General features: G+C 37.6%; 1 protein-coding gene across 6 annotated transcripts in view; it reads left to right on the top strand.

Annotated features, from left to right (window-relative positions):
- Positions 1 to 21,650, top strand: part of LOC127578729 (receptor-type tyrosine-protein phosphatase T) — a 935,885-nt gene that overhangs the window by 797,327 nt on the left and 116,908 nt on the right. For 5 of the 6 annotated variants that reach the window (XM_052031103.1, XM_052031108.1, XM_052031109.1 and 2 more), the window contains 2 exons: positions 888 to 917; positions 17,994 to 18,112. In XM_052031103.1, coding sequence (XP_051887063.1) covers positions 888 to 917; positions 17,994 to 18,112 — 149 coding nt within the window. The remainder of the gene's footprint in view (positions 1 to 887; positions 918 to 17,993; positions 18,113 to 21,650) is intronic. The other variant, XM_052031104.1, reaches the window with a different exon arrangement.

The following is a 21,650-nucleotide window of genomic DNA, read 5'->3' as shown; positions in this document are numbered from 1 at the left end:
CTCTTATATTTCCTTACCTTCCCCTCCCCCAAACCTGCTTAGTTCCAAACCATCATTCACTCTTGAGCAAGTCAGTGAGTAGATCATTGCATCCTTCATGGCCTGTTATTCTGAGGATTGACTCACAGGAGTAGAATATCAATGAGTTGATGCATCATTTTCCTTGTGATGGACACTTTCTAGTTTAGAATCATTAAATTATATCATACGTATTAGCAAGTTAATGCACAGTATTGACCTTTCAGGCATGTTAGTATATTGGCCTTTGCTAAGTAGTTCTTTTCTGTCATTTGAAAACCTAATGGGCTATTATTTAATAGTTATTTTAGCATTAAATCTAAATGATGAAGCTCTTATTTGACTTTAGGCAAGATGTTTCCATATAGCTGCTTGCTTGACAGCAGTTAAATGAAAAGTCATTCATTTTTATTTTACTTAAGAGGTATAACATCAATAGGTTTTAGATTGGTTGGATTTCCATATTCTATTACACTAGTCATGTGATCCTCTGTGACTGAGTCCCTGACAGATTTTTAAACAATCTTTACGGATGATATAAGCAGTAAGAAATAAAGCTTCCTAAAGGCATTATCATGAGGGAGATTGCATTCCCCTTGACTTTGCATCCCCTTCAAATTGTTTTCAATAAAATGAAATAAATAAAGGATGCTACCATTCAACAAATAAACTACACAATTTTATTATTTTAGTATTTGACATGTTACTTGCACTTTTGTTGCAATAAGCTTCAAGGTGACTTTGACATTATCTGTATAATCCTAATCCCCTGACTTTTACTATGCAAATTCATTAATAACTTATTTTCTTATTTTTCCCTTTCATTGCTTTCCCATCCATTTATCCCTTCAACTGTTCACGCATGGCAGGAGGAGTGCTTATTCCTACTCATATTACCTGTAAGTATCGGCTCAAGTAGAATTTTCCCTTCGTTAGTCTCCATGCTCTTCTTATACTCAAACAAAGCTGCCTAGGGTAGATAGCTCAACTATTTACATTTCTTGAAAGGATGCATAAACGCTTAAAACATTATTAAAGGTGTATTTTTAATATATTCTGTTTAAACTTAATTCCTTTATAATTGTGGGATGTTTAATAATTAATGAACTAAATAATCCCATCATTGTGATTTTCCACAAGTTTTGTGATATTATTGCAATGTTGAAAGGTTACGGAAGACCGGTCACCGGCAGAAATACTCTCTCACTGCAGGACTTGCTATATTTGAAATAATATTAACAGCAGGCAGTCATCTGCTGTGCCCATAAATAGGAGTTACCTGAAGCGGTATTCACTCCAGACATCATAGGAACCTTTTTAAATGACTTTTTGCGTGATAGAGTGTGTACCAACAAATATTGAAATTTCAAAACAAACTATGTGAATTATTTGAATGTGATGGAACTGATAAACTCAAGCGGAACACTATGGTGGACATTATTTTCAGAAATCATATTCTCTTTCCCTTTTCCTTTCAAATTCATTGCAATAAGAATGATCCTGTATCTCTGGACATAACTGCATAAACACATTGTAAATAGATAACTTGTGTATCTTGAATACTGAGTCCCCAATCTCCAGCTGAAGAGATCCTAAACATAGATGCAGAAAGCAAGAAGAGATAAATGGAGAAATTGCCCAGGCTATCTTTATGCCAATCCGGTGGCCAGTAACAGTCTAGCATTAGAAATGTTTGGGAAGAAGTTACTTTCCTGTATATTCAAATAGAATCTGGTGCAAGGCAAGGAGTAGAGATTATGTTAGGGGAAAGAAACCTGAGAGAAGCATTTATTTTATATTAGCTGCTTCAGTAATCGTAGCTTGATATGGCCATATTATTTTCATGAATAAATGCATTTGCATGAAATATATAATGATGGCTGTCAATCATAAGTGGTAATAGACTATAATTTTGCAAATGTGTGTTCTATGGACATGGTCCAAGCTACTTTTAAGTTATAGTTCTTATTTATTTGTGATTAACATACACCATTACAGACCCATTATGTATTGTAAACAGATGGTGAAGGGCATTTTACAAACATTGCCATTTTAATTTACAACCAACAATTTTTCTCTTGCGGGAAAGTTAAATTTCTTCTTCATTTTATGAATTTTCTAAATAATCCCCACCCATAAATTTGTTTATTTTAAAATCTGAAAAAAATACACACTTTTGCTCTGGCAACTTGCATGTAAACAAATAAATCCACATCTCCTCTCCTTTTAGGTAATTATATACTGCACCATTGTTTCCAGAAATTAAAAGCACTCTCTGTTCCCTAGATATAAGTATTAATCTTCTGCTACTCATTACTCAATGCAGCCTGTTTCTTGAAGTAGAAATAAATGATTTACCCTTCTGTTCAGTAAAATTTAATGGAGCTTCATGCTTTTTGAAATATAAATTATAAAAATTCCTTTCTATTGTACACTAGCCAAAAATGTGCTACTTTCTGCCCTAAAACTGAACACAGCTGCCTTCCTCGCCCAGAATTACATCTTCCCCACTACCAGCCGGTTTTCTTCCTAAAGTTTGCTCACTTGCATGATTTACAACAAGTACATCAATATTTGCCTGGATGGTATGGTGCTGGATGCCAAGTTGGTGCTATCAGATTGTGGGCACCCTTTCCAGGAGAATTAGAGACTGGGCTGGTGCAATGGATAGATCAGAACAAAGATGGAGAGGGAGGAGACACAGAGACCTCAGATGCTGGAATCTGGAGCAACACATAAACGCTGGGGGAACTCAGCAGGTTAGGCAGCATCTACGGAGGGAAATGAGCAGTCGACGTTTCAGGTCGAGACTCTTCATCAGAGAGGAGGAGTCCAATCTCCTTTGCATTTTCAGCTGGAAGCATGCAACACAACACAAAGTATAGCACACAGTGGACCATCAGTGACCTCAGAACATAATTATGTTAATATCAAATTTCTTTTCTTTACACTTGTCTTTCAATCTGTGTTCCAAATCACTATCTCAGCTCATAATAATATTCCAGAGCCCAAACCATAGAGCCTTAATGATCAGATGTCCTGCATTCACCTGCTCGGTTACTCTTTTAAAATTGCAATCAGATTTTCAGGCACTTCTGGTCATCTGGACCAAGCAGACGCCTACAATTCCAGGCAGTATCACAGCCATTTTCTGTCTATGAGCTTTGAAAAGCTTCTTCCACCGGCCACAGGATGTAGGAAGCACTGGCAAGGTCAGCATTAATTGACTGTCTCTGATTGTCCTTCAGAAGGTAATGTTAAACCTCCCTCTTAAAACACTGAAATGATTTTAGTGCAGGTATTTCTGTGGATCAATTTGGGAGAAAATTCCCAAATATTATGTCCATAATTGATGAAGGAACTGCGATATATTTCCAAGTTAGGACTTGGGGTAGGGTGGGTAGATCTGCAGGTGGTGGCATTTGCATCTGTCCACTGCCCTGGAAGAGTCAGACCTAAAGTTCTAACACTAAAAAAACCTATGATGATCAAAAACATTCCTTATGAATATGGGGGTAATATTGTGTGGTGGTCCTGTTGCTGAACTAGTGATCTGGAGATATGAGTTCAAACACATCAAGACATTATGGGTATTTAAATTAAGCTAAATAAATAATCTGAAATAAAAAGGTAGTATCCATAATGATCACTATGTAACAATTGGATTATTGAAAAACACGTCAGATTCACTAATGCCCTTTCGGAAATGAAAAGTCCATCCCTACCTGGTTTGGACTATAATTGGCTCCAGATGCGGAGCATTCTAGCTGATACCTGTTGTGGCAAAAATAATCACTTACACTATCTGTTCTTCAGGTCAAATAGAACTACATTTATTTCGATCGATCTTACTTGTGCAAGTGGGAGTAGGTGGTTCACACTTTCTCCCTGGTTTGTACAAAGTATGGCATTTTTATACATGATCAGAGGCACGGGACAGACATTCTTCACAAAGCCAATCGATAAAAGTAAGCTCAGGATCAGTCATTACTGACATCAATAGCTGTGTGCTTTATAGGCACTACCTCCACCAGGGACTGCATCACGAGAAAGGAACGTGTTATTTGGCCACAACTGGATGCCATTCCAAGAACAAACTGTCTCTACTTAAAGGGGCCTTAATGGTCTCTGCTACATTTGTTGTAACCATGGGGGTTGGGGGGTGACTTATACAATCTCAGTCTTCATTACACCTTGTCATGGGACCAATTCCCATCACACTCCATGTTTATTATTATGTTCTGAGCTACAAGTACACCTCTCCATTGAGAGAATCAGTAAGCAAAACAAATCATGCAGACAGTCTTCACAGTGACAGAGAGACATAAACCTGCAAGGCAAGAGAAATCAAGAAAGAGGAAGATGGAGAGATAAATAAAAATCAAAAAAGCTGGCATTGCTGGACACACTCAGCAGGTCAGGCAGCATCTGTGGAAAGTGAAACGGAATTAACATTTCAGGTCAAAAACCCTTTGTCAGGAAAGAATAAAGCTTCAAGGTTGACAGAAGCAGTTAACTTAAGGTACAGACATTGTAAAACCCATATATCTTGGCCAGGAATAAAAACAGACATGCTGCTGTATAGATAGACAGTTTTTTTGGACCATAATGAGAAAAATAATCATCAAACAATCTGAAAATCCAAGAGGGATAGGCCACAGAAATCTACCATTTCATTTTAAGTGTATTAATATCTCTCAAAATGCTGGTCAGATTAATTTTACGGGAACACATAAAAAAGTTAAGTGCTAATGTTGCATTAAGTACTTACAGACTTGTGCCTTGGACAGAAAGGATCACAATTTATTTTTCAAAACCAAAACAAAATACTGTGTGGATGTAGCAATTCACTGAGAAATTAATTAATGTCATAAATCTTTAAGGACTAAAGCACAATACTGCAAATACTACAAAAATAAAAATGGAAAATGCTGAAAGCCTTCATCACATTGGATAGTGTGAAACAAATCTGTGTTGCTTCCTCCACAGATACTGTTTGAATTGCTGAGTACTTCTGCCATTTGCTATCGTTTTTCAAATTAAAAAGTTTCAAGATTATAAAACACATAGGCTTTAATCCATGTTATTTAAGATAATCTTTCATTATATCACTTGCTTTATTATGTTGGTCACACAACTTGCATTAGCAAAATAATCAAACAGTCATTGTACTAGTATCTATGGTATCTTTATACTTAAATAATTTTACAATACTAAGTGACTCTAAAAGGGAATAATCCCAAGAAGCACTGAAAATGCCTAATTTATCACTTGATCTATACTTCTGAGATAAAATGTTCTATCTTTCACTTTAGTACTGCAGGTAAAATGTAAGTTCCAAAGTCAAAGCCAAAGACTTGGATGAAAAGTTGAGAGATTTGTTGGGGGAGATGTTCTTTAGAGCCAGTTTGAGGCTTTATTCACAATTTGCATTTTATAGCCTTAGAGTTGAAAACACATATCAAGGACAGTTTATTTTGGAACCAACTGCAGTCAATTCTAATCAATCTGTGTTTGGGGGAAAGCCAAGTTTTTCACATATTAAAAATCAATGCAATCTTGAGACACCAACACGCATGATATCACTTTCATATGCCAATATTTATAATGGATAGTGATTCTGAAAATTTCTCATGGTGATAATGCACCCCAGCCCACATGGTGTATTTAACCTTTATATTAGTTATTTCTTCAACATAAGGCAGCAAATTCTACTGCTTCTCAAATTGCAAAAGCTTTTGTAATTTAATAATAATAATGTATAGTAAAAGTATATTAATATTTGCACCCAATATTAATCCAATAGTTCCCAGAGGTTCACGGTAACACCTTCTCCCATACCATGACCCCCAGTCCTTTACTCCCTCCCCTATCTCACTCACTACATCCCCACGGTGATGTCCTTTGAAAGCACATCAGTTTCCATGTGTTGTACTGGCAACCTCCAGCTCTCTTAACTCCTCCACTGTCTCTAAGTTGTCACATTGTTCGTTTGGTTTCCAATACTAGATGAGCAGGAATTTCCTTTGACTAGTCAGAATCAGAATCAGGTTTATTATCACTGACATATGTTGTGAAGTTTGTTATTTTGTGGCAGCAGTATAATGCAAGACATAAAGATGTAAAAATTACCATAAGTTACAGAAATAAATAAATAGTGCAAAAGAGGAATAACAAGGTCATATTCATGGGTTCATGGACTGTTCAGAAATCCGATGGCAGATGGGAAGAAGCTGTTCCTGAAACAATGAGTGTGGGTCTTCAGGCTCCTTTACCTCCTCCCTGATGGTAGTAATATGAAGAGGGCATGTCCTTGGTGGTGAGAGTCCCTAATGATGGATGCCGCCTTCTTGAGGCACCGCCTCTTGAAGATGTCCTCAATGGTGGGGAGGGTTGTGTCCATGATGGGGCTGGCTGAGTCTACAACCCTCTGCAGCCTCTTTCGATCCTGTGCATTGGAGCCTCCGTATCAGGTGGTGATGCAACCAGTCAAAATGTTCTCCACTGTAAAAATTTGCAAGAGTCTTTGGTGACATACCAATCTCCTCAAACACTTAATGAAGTAGGGCCGCTGGCATGCCTTCTTCATGATTGCATCAACGTGTTGGGCCCAAGATAGATCCTCCAAGATGTTGATGCCCAGCAACTTGAAGCTGCTCACCCTTTCCACCGCTGACCCCTCAATGAAGACTGGTGTGTATTCTACTGACTTCCCCTTCCTGAAGTCCACAATCAATTCCTTGGTCTCGCTGATGTTGAGTGCGAGGTTGTTGTTGTGACACCTCTCAGCCAGCTGATCTATCTCACGCTTGTACACCTGTAAAGAGAGTAGAACAGTGGGCCAAGCACACATCCTTGATGTGCACCTGTGTTGATCAAATACTAGGAAGACCAAATCCTTTTCTTCAATTTCTACCAAAATCTTTATTGGTGTTGGTTTATTATTGTCACATGAACTAAGATACAGTGAAAAGCTTTTGTTTGTGTGCTAGACAGATCATGCCATACGTAGGGACACCTCTATTCCATAGTCATAGACTCCATTCCCATTTGCTGTCAGTTGTCCAAGGCTTAACCAGACTGTTTGCATTCTTGACCCTGGGATGAGCTTCAGTGTATCTCATTGTACGCTTGTACCCACCTCCGTATCCCTGCCTGACTTCACCCTCTTTAGCTTATTTGCTGCTGAAGCCCTCACCCCTGCCAGTTATTTCAAGCACACCTGGCCGATCTCCCTCATTCTGTTCTGTGTAAAAGCCATCAAAATCTCCTAATTTTTATGAAGTTCCTTTTGCCCACCACTGCTCTGCTTACAGTCCAGTGTTGGCTTGCAGTTAAGCAATGCCTTTATGTTAACATTCTCATCCTTGTGTTCAGACTCTTCTATGAGCTTAGCCCTTCCTATTTCCAAAATCTTCAAGTTACCAGTGACAACCTAACTCTATCTATTCAACATTCCTGGCTTTAATCACTCCTGATTAATTGGTAGCTACATCAATAGCTGTCCTAAGCTCTGTAATTCACTTCCTAAACTACTCTTCATTTCTACATCTCTTTCCTTCTTTAAGATCTTCCATAAAAAATCTTTTACTAGGCACAATATTCTTATGAGCCACACTATGAATTTTGTTTAATGAAACCTAATCGCTAATTGTGATAATACTTTGTGCGCTAAGCTCAACTTCCTACTAATGAATCCAGATCTATTGTGCTTGGAACTCACAAACATATGAAGGCCAATAGGAATATTCAGTGACCTCAATAGAACCGTGATGTCAAATCTCTCCACCTATTCCCTCACTCCTCTGTTCTCCACTGCCCAAGGAATTCATTCTGCTCTCCACTCTCTGTAAAGGGAGATCCCTGAGAAAAGGTCTATGTGCACCTGAGGCCTACCCTAATGTGCACACTGTTTGATAGAGGTGTACAAAATTACAGAGGTGTAGATGCCGTGAAACTTTTGCCTCTGGCATGAGTATCAAGGAGCACCAGGCAAAGGTTTAATGTGAGGAGTAAGAGGTTTAGAGAGGATCCGAGGAAGAATTTTTTCACCCGGAGGTTGTTTGCAAACTGGAATGAATTGACTGAGAAGTTGGTGGAGGCAGGCACTCTCACAACATTTCATCATTTAAGAAGCATCTGAATGAGTATTCGATGTGCCAAGGCATGGTAGGCTACAGACCAAGTGCTGGTAAATGGGAGTAGTGTAGATAGGTACTTGTTGGTCGGCATGGACATGATGGGCTGAAGGACCTGGTTCTGTGCTGTATGATTCAATGACTTTAATGCCTTGGCCCAACTGTATTATAGAATATCCAAGCTGGGGCTGTGACAAATCTGTCCCTCTCCTGCACACATCCCAAATAATACAACTTTAATATGTTTTTTTTCCGTGTTGTAACTTCTAAGCTAATATCTTCAGCCAACTTTTGGTCATATGCCTTAATAGTCCTATACTCAGTTTGATGCTAATTTTTATTTGAATATACTACTATGCTGTGCCTTGAAATTCATTACTCCTTCAAAAGCACGATATAGAAGCAATCCATCATTGTTGAAGCATCATCACTTCTGCTATTATTTTCTTCTCATCCTTAAGTAAATTGTGCAGAACTGCAGAGGGAAGTGTAGCTGCTTCCTTCAACCTCCAGTGTCTCCCTTTCACAGTGATGCAGTCTCCACTGCAGATGGAGTAGGAAGCTGAAGCTTCATCTTTCAGTTTTTAATTGATTTGAAGGTAAAAAGCAAAAATAACCAAACTTTTCAGCAGTAAGTGATAAACCAAGGTTTTACATTCACCAACTGATCGTCCAGCCGGCCTTCAAGGGAGATATCAGAGGGAGGTTTTTTACCCAGAGAGTGGTTGGGGCATGGAATGCGCTGCCTGAGGCAGTGGTGGAGGCAGGTACATTGGTCGAATTCAAGCGATTACTAGATAAGCATATGGAGGAATTTAAAATAGAGGGATATGTGGGGGGAAGGGGTTAGATAGTCTTAGACGAGGTTTAAGGGTCGGCACAACAAGGGGTACTGTACTTTCTATGGTTCTATGATTCTATGTATAATCCTCTCACCAACACATAAATGTTTAAGATCGAAACTCGTAATATTAAAAGGTCTTCACAAATTCATTGGCCATCTATTTTAATACAGCATTTCTTCTTTCTTAAGAGTGGTTAACACTTTATTTAAACTAGCTGACAAGGAAATGTTAATCCACTTGTGCATACTTCCAGGACTATGGCAATTGGTCGCTTTTAACCTATGGAGTATAGGCCAACTGAAAGAGCATTCTGCAGTGCCCACTGTAAACTTGGCTATGGCCACAAAATCTCATTCTTTTAAAACTTAAGGTTGTGGCTTCATAATATCCGGAAGCTGCTGCTGTGAAGGAGGCTTTTGATTAATTCTGGTGGTGCACAGCTGGATGATGATTGATTGATTGATTTGTGGCTATGCTGCCAATATAAATGTTATTTTATATCCATCACAGTGATTGGTAATTGTTAACTGGATATTCAGTGACAGCATTCATCCAAGTGTTTGTGTACAGCCCTGTAGGTGAGAAGCATTAATTGACTGCAGTATTAAATAGATACCACAGGGAATTGCCTTTGAGATCCCCATTTTTTCACACCGTATACATTTGTTAATGAGAAATGTATGGTTTGTACACATTTTAACAATTATTCAGTCTTGGACTGATTACAGATTATGAATATTCCCACTTACACTACTAATGCAAATATTTTTGTAATTCAATTGTTTTTGAATTAATTATTCTACAATTTGTTATTTTCATATTCAGGGTATATATGGAAAAATACAATATTAATACATTTTTCACAGAAAATGATAAAAATTCTAAGTGTAGACTTTCGGTTGATTTTCAGTCTACACCATATAATACCTTATTCACAAAATCCATGTCTTGTAAAGATAAAAGTGGTCCAGTGTTTGAGGGTTTGATCTCCTTTACACTGTAGTGTTGCCTTATCTGATACAGTTTGTTTGTAAGGATTTCCCCAGCACAAATAATAGGAAATTACTGCAATTTTAGTTTGCCTCTGGGCTCCATGAGTTTGCATAGGAATCTCAAAGCTGATATTAGTGAAATGTGGAAATGCCAATATTTCCCTACAAATTCTGGCCAATATGTTTTGTCAAGTATTAACTCACCACAGGTTACTTAATTACCTGCTCAAGTTGTTTACCTCAACACAAGGATAAAATCCTGCTAGTCTAGCCCTTCTTTTTCATATAATCTAACGTTGTCACTTACATTATTAAATTTGACACATTATATACCTTGAGTTCCAATGGGACTGGAAGAATAAAATTTTGTATGTCTTTCAGGTTTGCTTCAATGTCTTTTAAGGTTTTAGCCATGCTCACGTTCAAGCATTACTTTTCACCTCTGCCCTGCCTCACTACCTCATGCCTTTCAACTTTCTATCACTTTCCTTCATTCAAACCAGACATACAGCTACCAATGTCCCATTCTCCCTTTTAGATTATTGTACTGAACTACGTCTTTTAAAGGACCTTTTTTCCCCAAACAATGTTCAATACAGATATAGTTTTATTTTTGAAAAGATTATTTATGCATTCTCATTGTTTTTCATTATTGCATCTTCCTTCCACAATGTTCTCGTAACACATGCATGATTCTCTATTCCCTGCTCCTTTCTGTCACAGTCAATTGGTTGACTACATCTGTCACAAACTATGGTATGAAATCTATTAAAGCTAATGGAATGGATTCAGCGTAATGGGAGCAAATGGTCTGTCATCAAACACAAAATGCAATATGTTTACACTTCGATATTTTGCAATCCCATTCCCAAGTCAGTGCTTCTCCGAGTATGAATTCCAATAAGAATCAGTTGCAGTCCAGTAAGTCCTGGGCCATAATGTTTTTTGGATAGTAAGAGTCTACATTGACTTGCTTTTTGCAAAATTCCTTTATAATGAACATTGCAAGCACTGAGGGTGTCTTCACCTTGCCAATGTTAATTACAAAGGAATTTTGCAAAAAGCAAGTCAATGTAGACTCTTACTATCCAAAAAACATTATGGCCCAGGACTTACTGGACTGCACTGATGCCAAAATGGATGGAATTCTAGTCTAATAGCAACTTAAGCCAAATGTTCTGCAGGATTAACTAGTCTATTCTGCTTGTAAAACCTGTATAATGCAAGCTTTTGTAATGCTTTCTTCAGGGATAAAAGTAATTGGGCAACTGTCTTTTCCCATAAAATCTGAGTTCTGGAGCCTCATGCTTCTGCTACTATGCAGGGAAGTGTCCATTGGCTACACCATTCTTCTTGAATCCACAGACAGGCTAAGCAAATATCTAGGTCTGATAGGATTTTGATTAAGTATCAGGTGTCCATAAGTAAACATGGAAAGAAAATCACGATTAAATTCCAACAATCTCAATTAATCTGCTACCAAGTGACTTAAGTCCTTGCTGCCTCTAATTTTAGTTCACCAAACCAGCACATTACTACACAAGAGCAGGAACATCCCAATGAACTGCCATTTAAATGAGTGACAGATTCAATCGATTTATTTTGAGAGCTATGTGAACAGTTGCAAAAATTCACATGTTCCAAATTAAAAGCTTTTATTCTTGTGTGAGGTCAACCCAATTCTTACATCATAGGGGTCATAGGGAAAAGTTCAAGAAAATTCTGAACCGTATGATCTGAATGGTCTCAAATTGTTACGCAATATGTTGAAATCATTTTATAGGTTTCCATTTTAATGCTGAAACTGTAACATTCTGAGCAATTGTTCAGTCAAGGGCTTCAAGTAACAAAAAGAGACATTAGGAAATATAGTTCAGTTATCATGTAACTAAGTACAGATATTCAAGCTATTGGTCTGCAGAGGCTTTTCTATCAAATTATTATGGAAACAAAAAGGAATTGAATTTAAAATGTGGTAATATTGGGCATGAGCACTCTCATACTCAGCTGACATTCATATGATCATTATTTTATCCAGATTAGATGCTTAACATGTCCATTAAAGCGATAGACAAGAGGTAATTACTCTTCTTTGTGTTTCTTTTGTTCTTATGCCTATAATAAAACAGAGGGAGCCCAATGGGCCCATGCAGCTCCTATGGTAACTATCCCATTTGCCCCATTCCTCCTCTCCTTATTTCCCTCTGTCCCTGTAATATATTCTCTTTCATGCATGCACATCAATTTCCTTTTGAATATTTTGCTTTTAACCTACACTAAGGGTAACTTACAGCAGACAATTAACCTACCAGCATGTCACTGGGATGTGGAACTGGAGCACCTGGAAGTGGTCATGGAGATACCTGCAAACTCCGCACAAACAGATCAGGATCTGTCCCAGGTCCCTGGAGCAGTGAGGCAGCAGCACTAACTACTGTGCCAGTGTGCAACCCTGTTATAATTTCAACTATGAATTATTGTTTAAAATATATCTACTTTTCACAAAAATCATTGTAATTTACATCTGACAGGATACTCACATCATTCCACAATAATCTGTTCCCTATATTCTGTCCAGGCTACTTCAATGCTAAGTTCTTTCTTCACTGCTTGACCCTGCTGAAATGGTTCCGCCACCATCAATGTCAAGAGTTCTCTCACTCCTAAGCTTCTAATTATTGGTGACTTTTCTCAAAGCATGAACAGAATTTCTAGAATTAGTTAAGTACCTGGCTCATTTCAGTGAAAATGGTCTGGAATTGCAAGCATCCTTTATAGAAACACTGATGGTCCCTTCATGCAGTCTACATTTTCTCATTGGGGTTGATTTCCAGCAGTTGACTGTTCCATTGACATTGGAAAGGGGGAGATTGGGAATTAAATCCCTGAACTTTTAGTCCATAAAAGTAGGGTGAGAAGCTTGATGTCCACAGTGGACATCAAACTTCTCACCCTACTCATTGGTCCTTGACATTAAACCTAATGGGTCTTAAAGGAATTTCTCACCAAATGATTACTAAAAAAGTTGTAGGCCAAGTTTAGGAAAAAACTAAAATAATACCCCCTATACCACTACCCACCCCCCATAACTTCTCAGTCATCCTGGACACATCCTCCTTGCTTCATCCTCTGCATCCTCTGTAACTTAGCAGAGAAAGGATGAAGGATATTTATTATACTATGCTGACTGGATAAACCAGAGGATTCTGGCAGATCTTTTTCCATTTCCTGTTATTTTATCATGCTAAGCACCAACTGGAGGAGAAAAGGATGACAGAATAACAAATCCTTCATTTACTTTCAGTAGGAGTCGTATATGGTTATTGGGAAAAATATACACACTTCTGCATTTTGTTTTACTAAGTTTCAGGAGATGGCGAGGCCAATATTTATTAGCCATTCCTGATTGCCCTGTTCCATGCTTCTTTCTATCATAATGACTTAGCTGACTACAACTGCTTTATTCACTCTTCCCTCTTCCTTCTTCACTCCACAATTAGTTGTTTTCTGCCTCACCTCCTACCATAACAACAACATTGATCATGATCTATGGAGGAACTGCAATTACTGCAGTCCTTTGAACACAGCTTTGCCCGTTACACATCTGCAGCAGCTTGATTGGGTTGCTTTTATTTTAATTCATTCCCAAAATGTGAACAAAGTCCAGCATTTACTGTCTACTCTTGTTGCTTCCTGGGCCATTTCAGTGAGTAGAGAAGAAACAAGTACCCTGGTGGTTCTGGAGTCACATCGAAAACAGAATGAGTAAGAACGGCAGATTTCCTTTCGTGGACAAGTTTAGTGAACCAAATAGGTTTTTACGATAATACAGTAGGTTTTTATAATCATTAGCAGTACAAGCAGGGATTCTACAAAAGCTTTTCAATTTTCATGATGACCATTGACCATGGTTTTTCACCCTCCCCCATCCTAAAGCAACCCTAAAAAAAGCAGGAACTGCAGCAAAGAATTCAAATTAGCTTTATCTTTACAATGGTGCCTGTCCACTGCTGTGGCATGAAAGAAAAGGCCCTCCTACTACAGCAATAAATCTTGGACAAATGTATTAATATCATAAATCTTTAAGTTTTTCAAAATGCATTGTTGCCTTCAAATGAAAAGTTTGTAATTTCTGCTTGTTATTCATAAATGAACGTTAACAATTTATTAAATGGTTAAGCATTAGATTAAATAGAAAAGTTAGTCTTAAATTAATTGCCTGCATTAAAAAAAAACATAATGAGCAGGAACAGGCCAATGAACACCTCAAGCCTTCTTCACCATTTAGAAAGATCATAGATGATCCAAGTTCAGGCCTCAAAACCACTTTCCCACCTTCTCCTCAAACTCCCTTCTAGTTTAAATATCTGTCAATCTCCTTCTTTGAATAAATTCAATGAGTCCACCTCCACAGAGCACCCTACTCATTACTGATTGTCAATCTGAAAATGACCCAATCCAGCATTTTCCCAATGATTGATGTTAGGTTAACTGGCTTATAGTTTCCTTCGTCATGTCTCCTTCCTTTCTCAAATGGTGGTGATGTAATCCTCCGTGACTTTTCCAAATTCCAAGGATTTTTGGTAGATTACAACCAACATATCCACTATCTCTGAACCATTTCCTTTAGACCCCAGGATACAGACCATCAGGTCCATGGAACTTATCAGTCTTTCTCTACGTTACTTTGCCTGGTACATTTTTTTCTTGTGATGAAGATTGTTTTAGGTTTCTCCCTCTCGATACTCCCTCGAATATCTTAAATAAAATTCATGTTATATTTCTTAGTAATGGAAATTATTTTTGGGAGAATGGACAATGGTAGTATTATTTATCTCTTTAAGACTCTTAAAATAAGTATATGTTGATTTAAGCAAGTCATACTCTCACCTTGACTATTATCTGCAGGTTGACTTTTTTACAAATTGCAAAAGCAGGGGGAATACTCAAGAGGGGATTGAGTATAATTAATGGTTAATTCAACTTTAGTGGAGAAGCTTAATTCAGTTAAAGAGCCAATTATTTGTGAAGGATCATAAAAGCAGCCTGGTCATTGAGTCTACAGATCTGTAAATAAAGGATGAAGAAAACTGCAGAATCAATGGCCAGAGCCCAGCACCTATTAAGTTACTCCTGAGATTCCTACAAAGGGAGGGGATGGAATGGGCAGAATATTGACTGACATAAATCTTCTTTCTTTATTGAGAAGAAACATACCAGAGCCTGGGAAATTGTTAATGTGAAGATGATTTTTACCAAAGGATACAGATGTAACATGAATTGCAGATGAGTGAGCTTAACTTCAGAAATTGAAGAAATGTTTGAGAGCTTTGTGCGAAATATAGTCAATAATTCACAATTTAAAAGGCAACCTGTCAACAGTAAGCCTGGCTTTGTAATACTGTAAGTGATCATACCAAACAAATTAACTGAAGAGAAAGGAAGACATGCATTCATAAAGTGCCTTTCATGTCCCAAAGCACTTCACAGACAAGGAAGTACCTTTTGCAATGTCAACACAATTACAATACAGGGAGTCCCTGCACAGCAAGATCCCACAAACAGCAATGTGATAATGACCAGCTAATCTACTTTGAGATTCATCAGGATGCCTTAGGTAACTTCCCCACTGTTCTTCAAATAACAACCAAGGAATTTTACATCCAGCTGTGAGGGCTTCAATTTAAAATCTCGTACAGAAAGTAACATATTCTGACACTGCAGCACTCCCACTATAAAGCACTCCAGTGCCTGCCTTGAAAAATTGACACCATTTTACCAATAGTAACTTGTCGATAGGGTTCTAACAGAAAAGTTATGACAAAGGTTCTGCCATCAATTGTACAATAGGATGCAGCTAACAGGAAGCAGTTGGGTCAGCAAAAGAAACGGAGACTGAGATGATAAATGAGTGTCTGTACAGAGAGAAGCAGTGGTTTGCAAAGTCCCTCTAAAAGTACTGGATTCTCAGTGTTCCCAATGCTATGAATAATGTCAAGGACAATGGCAGCCTTATTACATCAGCAGTAAAGATGAAATTCAGTATGTGACTAACTATTATGTGCAGCAATATTCAAAATGATTACTTTAACTTGTGTAAGTAAACTGTAAATGCCATGCAATATTGATTTACTAATCTTAATGGACTTGGGTAGAAAATATGTTGCCAATGTATACAGGTCTGAAATGAGAGTGGTCCAGATGCACATTCCCACAATAAAACAGTGTGATTACTGTGACAAATAGCTATTATCATTGATTAGGAGAAGCTTCAAATACAAGTCAAATTACAGATACTCTACATTTTTTTCTGAAATGAAACTCAAACTTAGTCAAAATTCAACCCTTCTCTGTATCCCAGGCAAGGTTGTCTACTTAGACAGCCTTCACAAATTGTCTACCATGTTTTCCCGCATTACAACAGTTACAGTACTTTGAAAGCTGCTAAATAATTGCAATTTATTTCTTATATGCATTTCATACATTTCACTTACCTCTCTGTGGGTAGATTCATCAGACAGTTATTTGTGACCATGTTAAGCTAAAATAGCAGAGAAAAATATACGGTTGATAGTGGGACTGATAAATCGAGGCCAGTGCCGGAGCAGTGAGGAATATGATGAGATTATGTTGGCAGTATGTGAAATGTCTGATTATTTGACCAGTACCAACTTATATTAATGTATATATAAACTCATACATTTTCCAGTAGTGCTAAATTGTGTTGGCATCACATACCATGACCAATATAAGAAGAAACCATAGATGATTTGATGGCAGTGGGGTTATTGGAATCAGTAAGTGCTCAACACAATCTGCTCCATACAATTTTTACTTGCGGCTGGCATTTTGTTTAACAATACTGTCACATTTTAAGTAGAATGCCCACTACCTTGTCCTCCAAAAATATTTCTTTCCCTGGCTGTTTTTTTAATTATGTAATTATGCCTCAGAGTACAATTTATGTACACAATTATGTCAGTCAAAAGGAACAGCCATAGCAGTTTGATGCAGAGGCTGCTGCTACCTGAATCATAAAGTGAGAGAGAAAATTGGAGATAAATAGAGGAGAATTTTCCTTGAAAGATTTTTGCCTTCACCATCTGGCAATCTGACAGTGCAAATTGATAGTTTTTTTATAATTTTTTTCATGGAATGAATATCAGTTGGGTTAAATTGAGGTCAATCTGTTCTGCTAGAATATTGCTCAGTGGAGATAAAATGTTTTCTCTCAAATAAAGTTCCCAAGATATATACTTTAGGTGAAATTCTAAACCATTTAATAATGCTTTAATAAGATAATGGCTCTCTCTTACTCTGCTTTTAGTGACAACCTTTCATACTGAAGGAATAGTGGACAGAATAATAGGAGCACTGTCAGTACTTCAGTCAAATGCTGGTATTTTTGTCATAAAATGCTATATACGAAGGTATTCAACCAATTATTCCCCACTGTAACAATGTAAAGTCTGGATGAAACTCACTAATCTCTGAGAAGGAAGAAAGGCCTGTTTGAATTTCCTAAGTCAAACCACAGTTCAGACTCCGTGATCTGCCAGGGCAGTTTTGCAGAATCTTCTTACAGATGAAAGTCCTGAAAATATAAACCAGCAGAGATTTGATGCTTTCCATTAGATAGTGTGGAAAAATTTAATACTGCATTTCAGCCAAATACAGAAAAAAAACTCATGCAAAAAGAATTCATGGTGACTTAACCATTCACACTTTTGTAAACTATTATGTGAATTGGGAGACTCAACCTTGAGATAATAGAATACTATAGTTATTGTAGCCACATCAGATATCTGTATTTAGTTGTTGGTCTTCAAAGACAAAATCACCTGAAGCTTTAGATTTATTTAATCTCTTTTATGCACTGATAGTTCTTTCCTATAGTTAACATAATTCTTTTATCAACAAATATTGTTTGATAAGATGATTGTTTGATAAAATTGCTTTCAAAGCGTTGAGCTGTCTTTATTTCCTTGCATACCCAAAAGGAAACTGGCAAAGAAACAAAAGGAGACCCAGAGTGGCACCCAGCGAGAAATGGAGCCCGTGGTAACAGCAACAGACAAGAGTTGTAACAAGCATGGATCAGCTCAAAGAGATGAAACATGTAAGTACTAACATGAAAACACCACAAACATTGAGTTAAAGGTATTTGATTTTCACCCATCAATGGGAAAAGCTAAGAAGATTTAGAGATGACGCCTTTGACATAACCTTTTCATTTTAAAATGTCACATGACAATAATTCGAACTATATTTTAATTTCTGAACCTTTTCTTCTTTTAGTCTGTACATTGAGTGTAGCCAAACCCAAGCATTCTTGTCTAAAATATAGGAATAATATTGGCTCTGGAATTCTGCCCAGAGATTAAAAAACAGCCTCATGTTCAGAAAAATATGACAATTCACTTTGATGCTAATTTTATCTCAGCTATGGCTCTGCAGGCGAGGCATGGTATTCAACTCAAATACAAACCCCTCATGGGATTTGAGCAAAAATATGTTTGTTTTGTCATTTCCTTGAAATTAGTACCCTTGCTTAAATTTGCTTGGTCTTTGGTTCTTTTCAAGAAGCCACTTCTTAGCCTGGTGAAAATGAACGCTAACTGCTACTTAAGCGATATTATGGTTTAGCTCAAGGCTTCTGACTGTTCCATTATTTTCTGCGAGCTCAAGGATATTGATAAGTTTAAATACTACTACAACATGTAGTGTACCATGCTGTTGGTTACTTATTCACAAATCAATTAATGAATCTGTTTGTTTGTTTGTTAAGCCTAAATCACATTGTAATATGTTCTCCTGTCATCTTGTGAAGAATAATGGAAATCACATGAAGGTGCAAATGATGGATCAGATTGTGTTCCATTTGACTTATCCGCTGCATTTTTCTTGTGGCTAAACTTCCCATTTGTTCTAATCAAACCAAGGCCTGGTTGTCAAGGCTGTTCAGAATGGGCCTTGAATGGTGACTCAGCCTCAGGTGATGTATCAGAGATGTTCAAGTGGGTTTAAATAATTAAGTACAATAAAAATTGTATACAAAATATTAAATTTACATAAAAATAGTTCAATATACCAGGAAATAATTATAAATATAAAGGTAAGTAAAAATAAAATAACCACTTACTTGCAAGTTGGCAATCCCATTTACACTGGTTAGGCCAGCCATCCCTTGGCTAAGATGACTTGTGCTTTGCCCCTGGACTGGGTAGTGAATCCAATAGAAGGGAAGGAGGGCAGATGTGCTGGCATTAAATCTGCAGCTCCTCTCTGACTACTATGTTGCAATGGCAGCAGGTGTTGAAGACAGAGTAATTTACCCACTAATAGGACATCACTGGAAATTCTTTAACATTGGCCCCAGGTGAGTACACTTTGACCTGATACATTCACCTAACCTGTTAAAAGAGGATTTGAACTCCATTTCTGGGCATGTTATCTTGACACCTAAGCAAGTACATAAGCTACCTCTGCAATGGGTCCTACAATGGTGGAGAACCTACTGTCAGCTTCCATGGATGCTGAGACCACTGACTTTATAGTTTTTGTGTTTAACATTTCCCCAGCCAATCAATCCATGTAGTTCAGCATGGATAGCAGTGTGCAGAGGGTGCATAGGAACCACTGGAGCATCACTGCAATCCTTTTCTCTGGGTCTTGCACAGAGCTGAGACAGTGCAGAGACGCTGGCTAAAACACTGACATTAGTTCAAGGGGGGAAGGATGACAGACCATCTGCTTCTCTGCCACTATCTGTGTTATTCGCCATTATCGTTAAAAACCCATTCAAAGAAAATGGAACTGCTTCCTTTTAGAAAACTGCCAAGTCTAACTAAATAGAAAATGTAAAAAAATTGAGGGTTATATCTTGTTAGACAAGAAAGTTAAGGAATGTGGAATTGAGACCATAAGATAGAGTTAATATACAAACCAGCCTTGATCTAATTGCTTGACAGTACACGTTTGACAACTTAAATGGCTTACTTCTGTTCCTGTGTCGTGAACACATTGACAGACACAGATGAGGAGACCGCTGGCAGGATGTCTGCAATCTTTGAGATCTTGCATCTTGGGAAAAGAGTGATGCAGGAAAATATTAACCTTTTCCACGATCAGCAACTTTAATATTGAATGTTTTGTGTTGCTTGTTCCTTGCAAAGTGGGCGCCCCTCAGTTGATTAATGGGTATATAAGCAGCAAACTGGCTCACATAGCTGGCTATGAACCTGAAATGGAGGCAAAGGAGCAACATTATCTATACACCTGGGATCGAGTTTTGGCTCCACTTGTTTTTATGACAGGTAATATGGATTAATGATGAGCAGCATGTTGAAGCACAGCTTCCATGCACACTCTTTCCTGACATACATGAAGGTTGACATTTTGTTTTGGAAGGTCCTCTTGCTATACAGCTTCCTTGGTCCTTGACTTCACCATTGGTTTTCCCTCTTTGTAGCCATTACCTGTTTTTGTCTGTGATGACTCCCATTTTTACAAGCACCTCAGCTACCTCTGCAATGAGTCCAACAATGATAGAGAACCTACTGTCAGCTTCACTTGATGCTGAGACTGCTGACTTTATAGTTATTGCGTTTAACATTTCTTCAGCCAATCAATCCATGAAGGTCAGCAAGGATAGCATGGGAACCTCTGGAGCATCACTGCAATCCTGTCCATTTCCCAACGTTTACCAGTTTGTCTGCAGCCAAAGACAAATGAATGGCTATTGAGCTCCTCAGGCTTTTCAGCCTTTAAATTAGATCATACCTGATCTATACCATAATTCTATATGCCTGCCTTACATCTGTATTCCTCAATACCAACACCAAACATAAATGCAATGCCAAACTTATCATTCTCATTTTTTGTTCATTATTGACTTAGGTAAGATGCAATAATCCAAATTCACCATGCTGAACTGTCAAAACCCATTCAAATAAGAAAAAAAATCTTTTTCAAAGAATTCTGACAAGCCAGTAATAACTTTCCAGAGACTGAACAAACACAAGAATCCTTTTAAGTAATACTTCATTAACTGGGCTCCCTGGTTTTGCTGGTAGGCACAAGAAGGCATGAGGTAACCGTTAACAGTGACTAAGCACCAATTTTGCAAAGGTGTCCTATTAAAGCAGGGCTCTGTTATCATAGCTTTCCAAAACTAATATTCACTTCAACTGATTGGCAGAGTTGCCTAATGCCCAACTTAAGCAATGAGGTATTTACTGTCTTCTCTTCCAGGAGGTGAAAGCCAGCTTCAGAACTTATGATATTACTGTTGAATCCGCAATTTTAAAACCAGTGAATGTTTTTTAATGATAAATCTCCATCCAAGTGTGGTTACAGGATGAAAAGAAAAATCCATCAAACTGTATCCTCCAGCATGAGTTAACAGATCCAAAGGAAAGAATTGGAAAATTAAAAGTAGCAGGAAACTAATTATATTATAGTTGTCTTTTCATTGACAGACACCTAATCTAAACAAAATAATTCATCATGTAACTAAATCCATTATTAAAAAAAATCATTTTTCAAACTTTAGACAGAGAGAATTCTTGATCCAGGTAAATGGTGCTACAATTTACAGTGGAATGCCAGCAGTTCCACACAGAATTGCAGCTATTTCTCAACAAGGGTGCCACCAA

The sequence above is a fragment of the Pristis pectinata genome, chromosome 16 (assembly GCF_009764475.1).
Source record: "Pristis pectinata isolate sPriPec2 chromosome 16, sPriPec2.1.pri, whole genome shotgun sequence".
In the NCBI taxonomy this organism is placed as follows: domain Eukaryota; kingdom Metazoa; phylum Chordata; class Chondrichthyes; order Rhinopristiformes; family Pristidae; genus Pristis; species Pristis pectinata.
The sequence above is the reverse complement of the archived record's forward strand: the minus strand, read 5'-3'. Positions and strand labels throughout refer to the sequence as shown.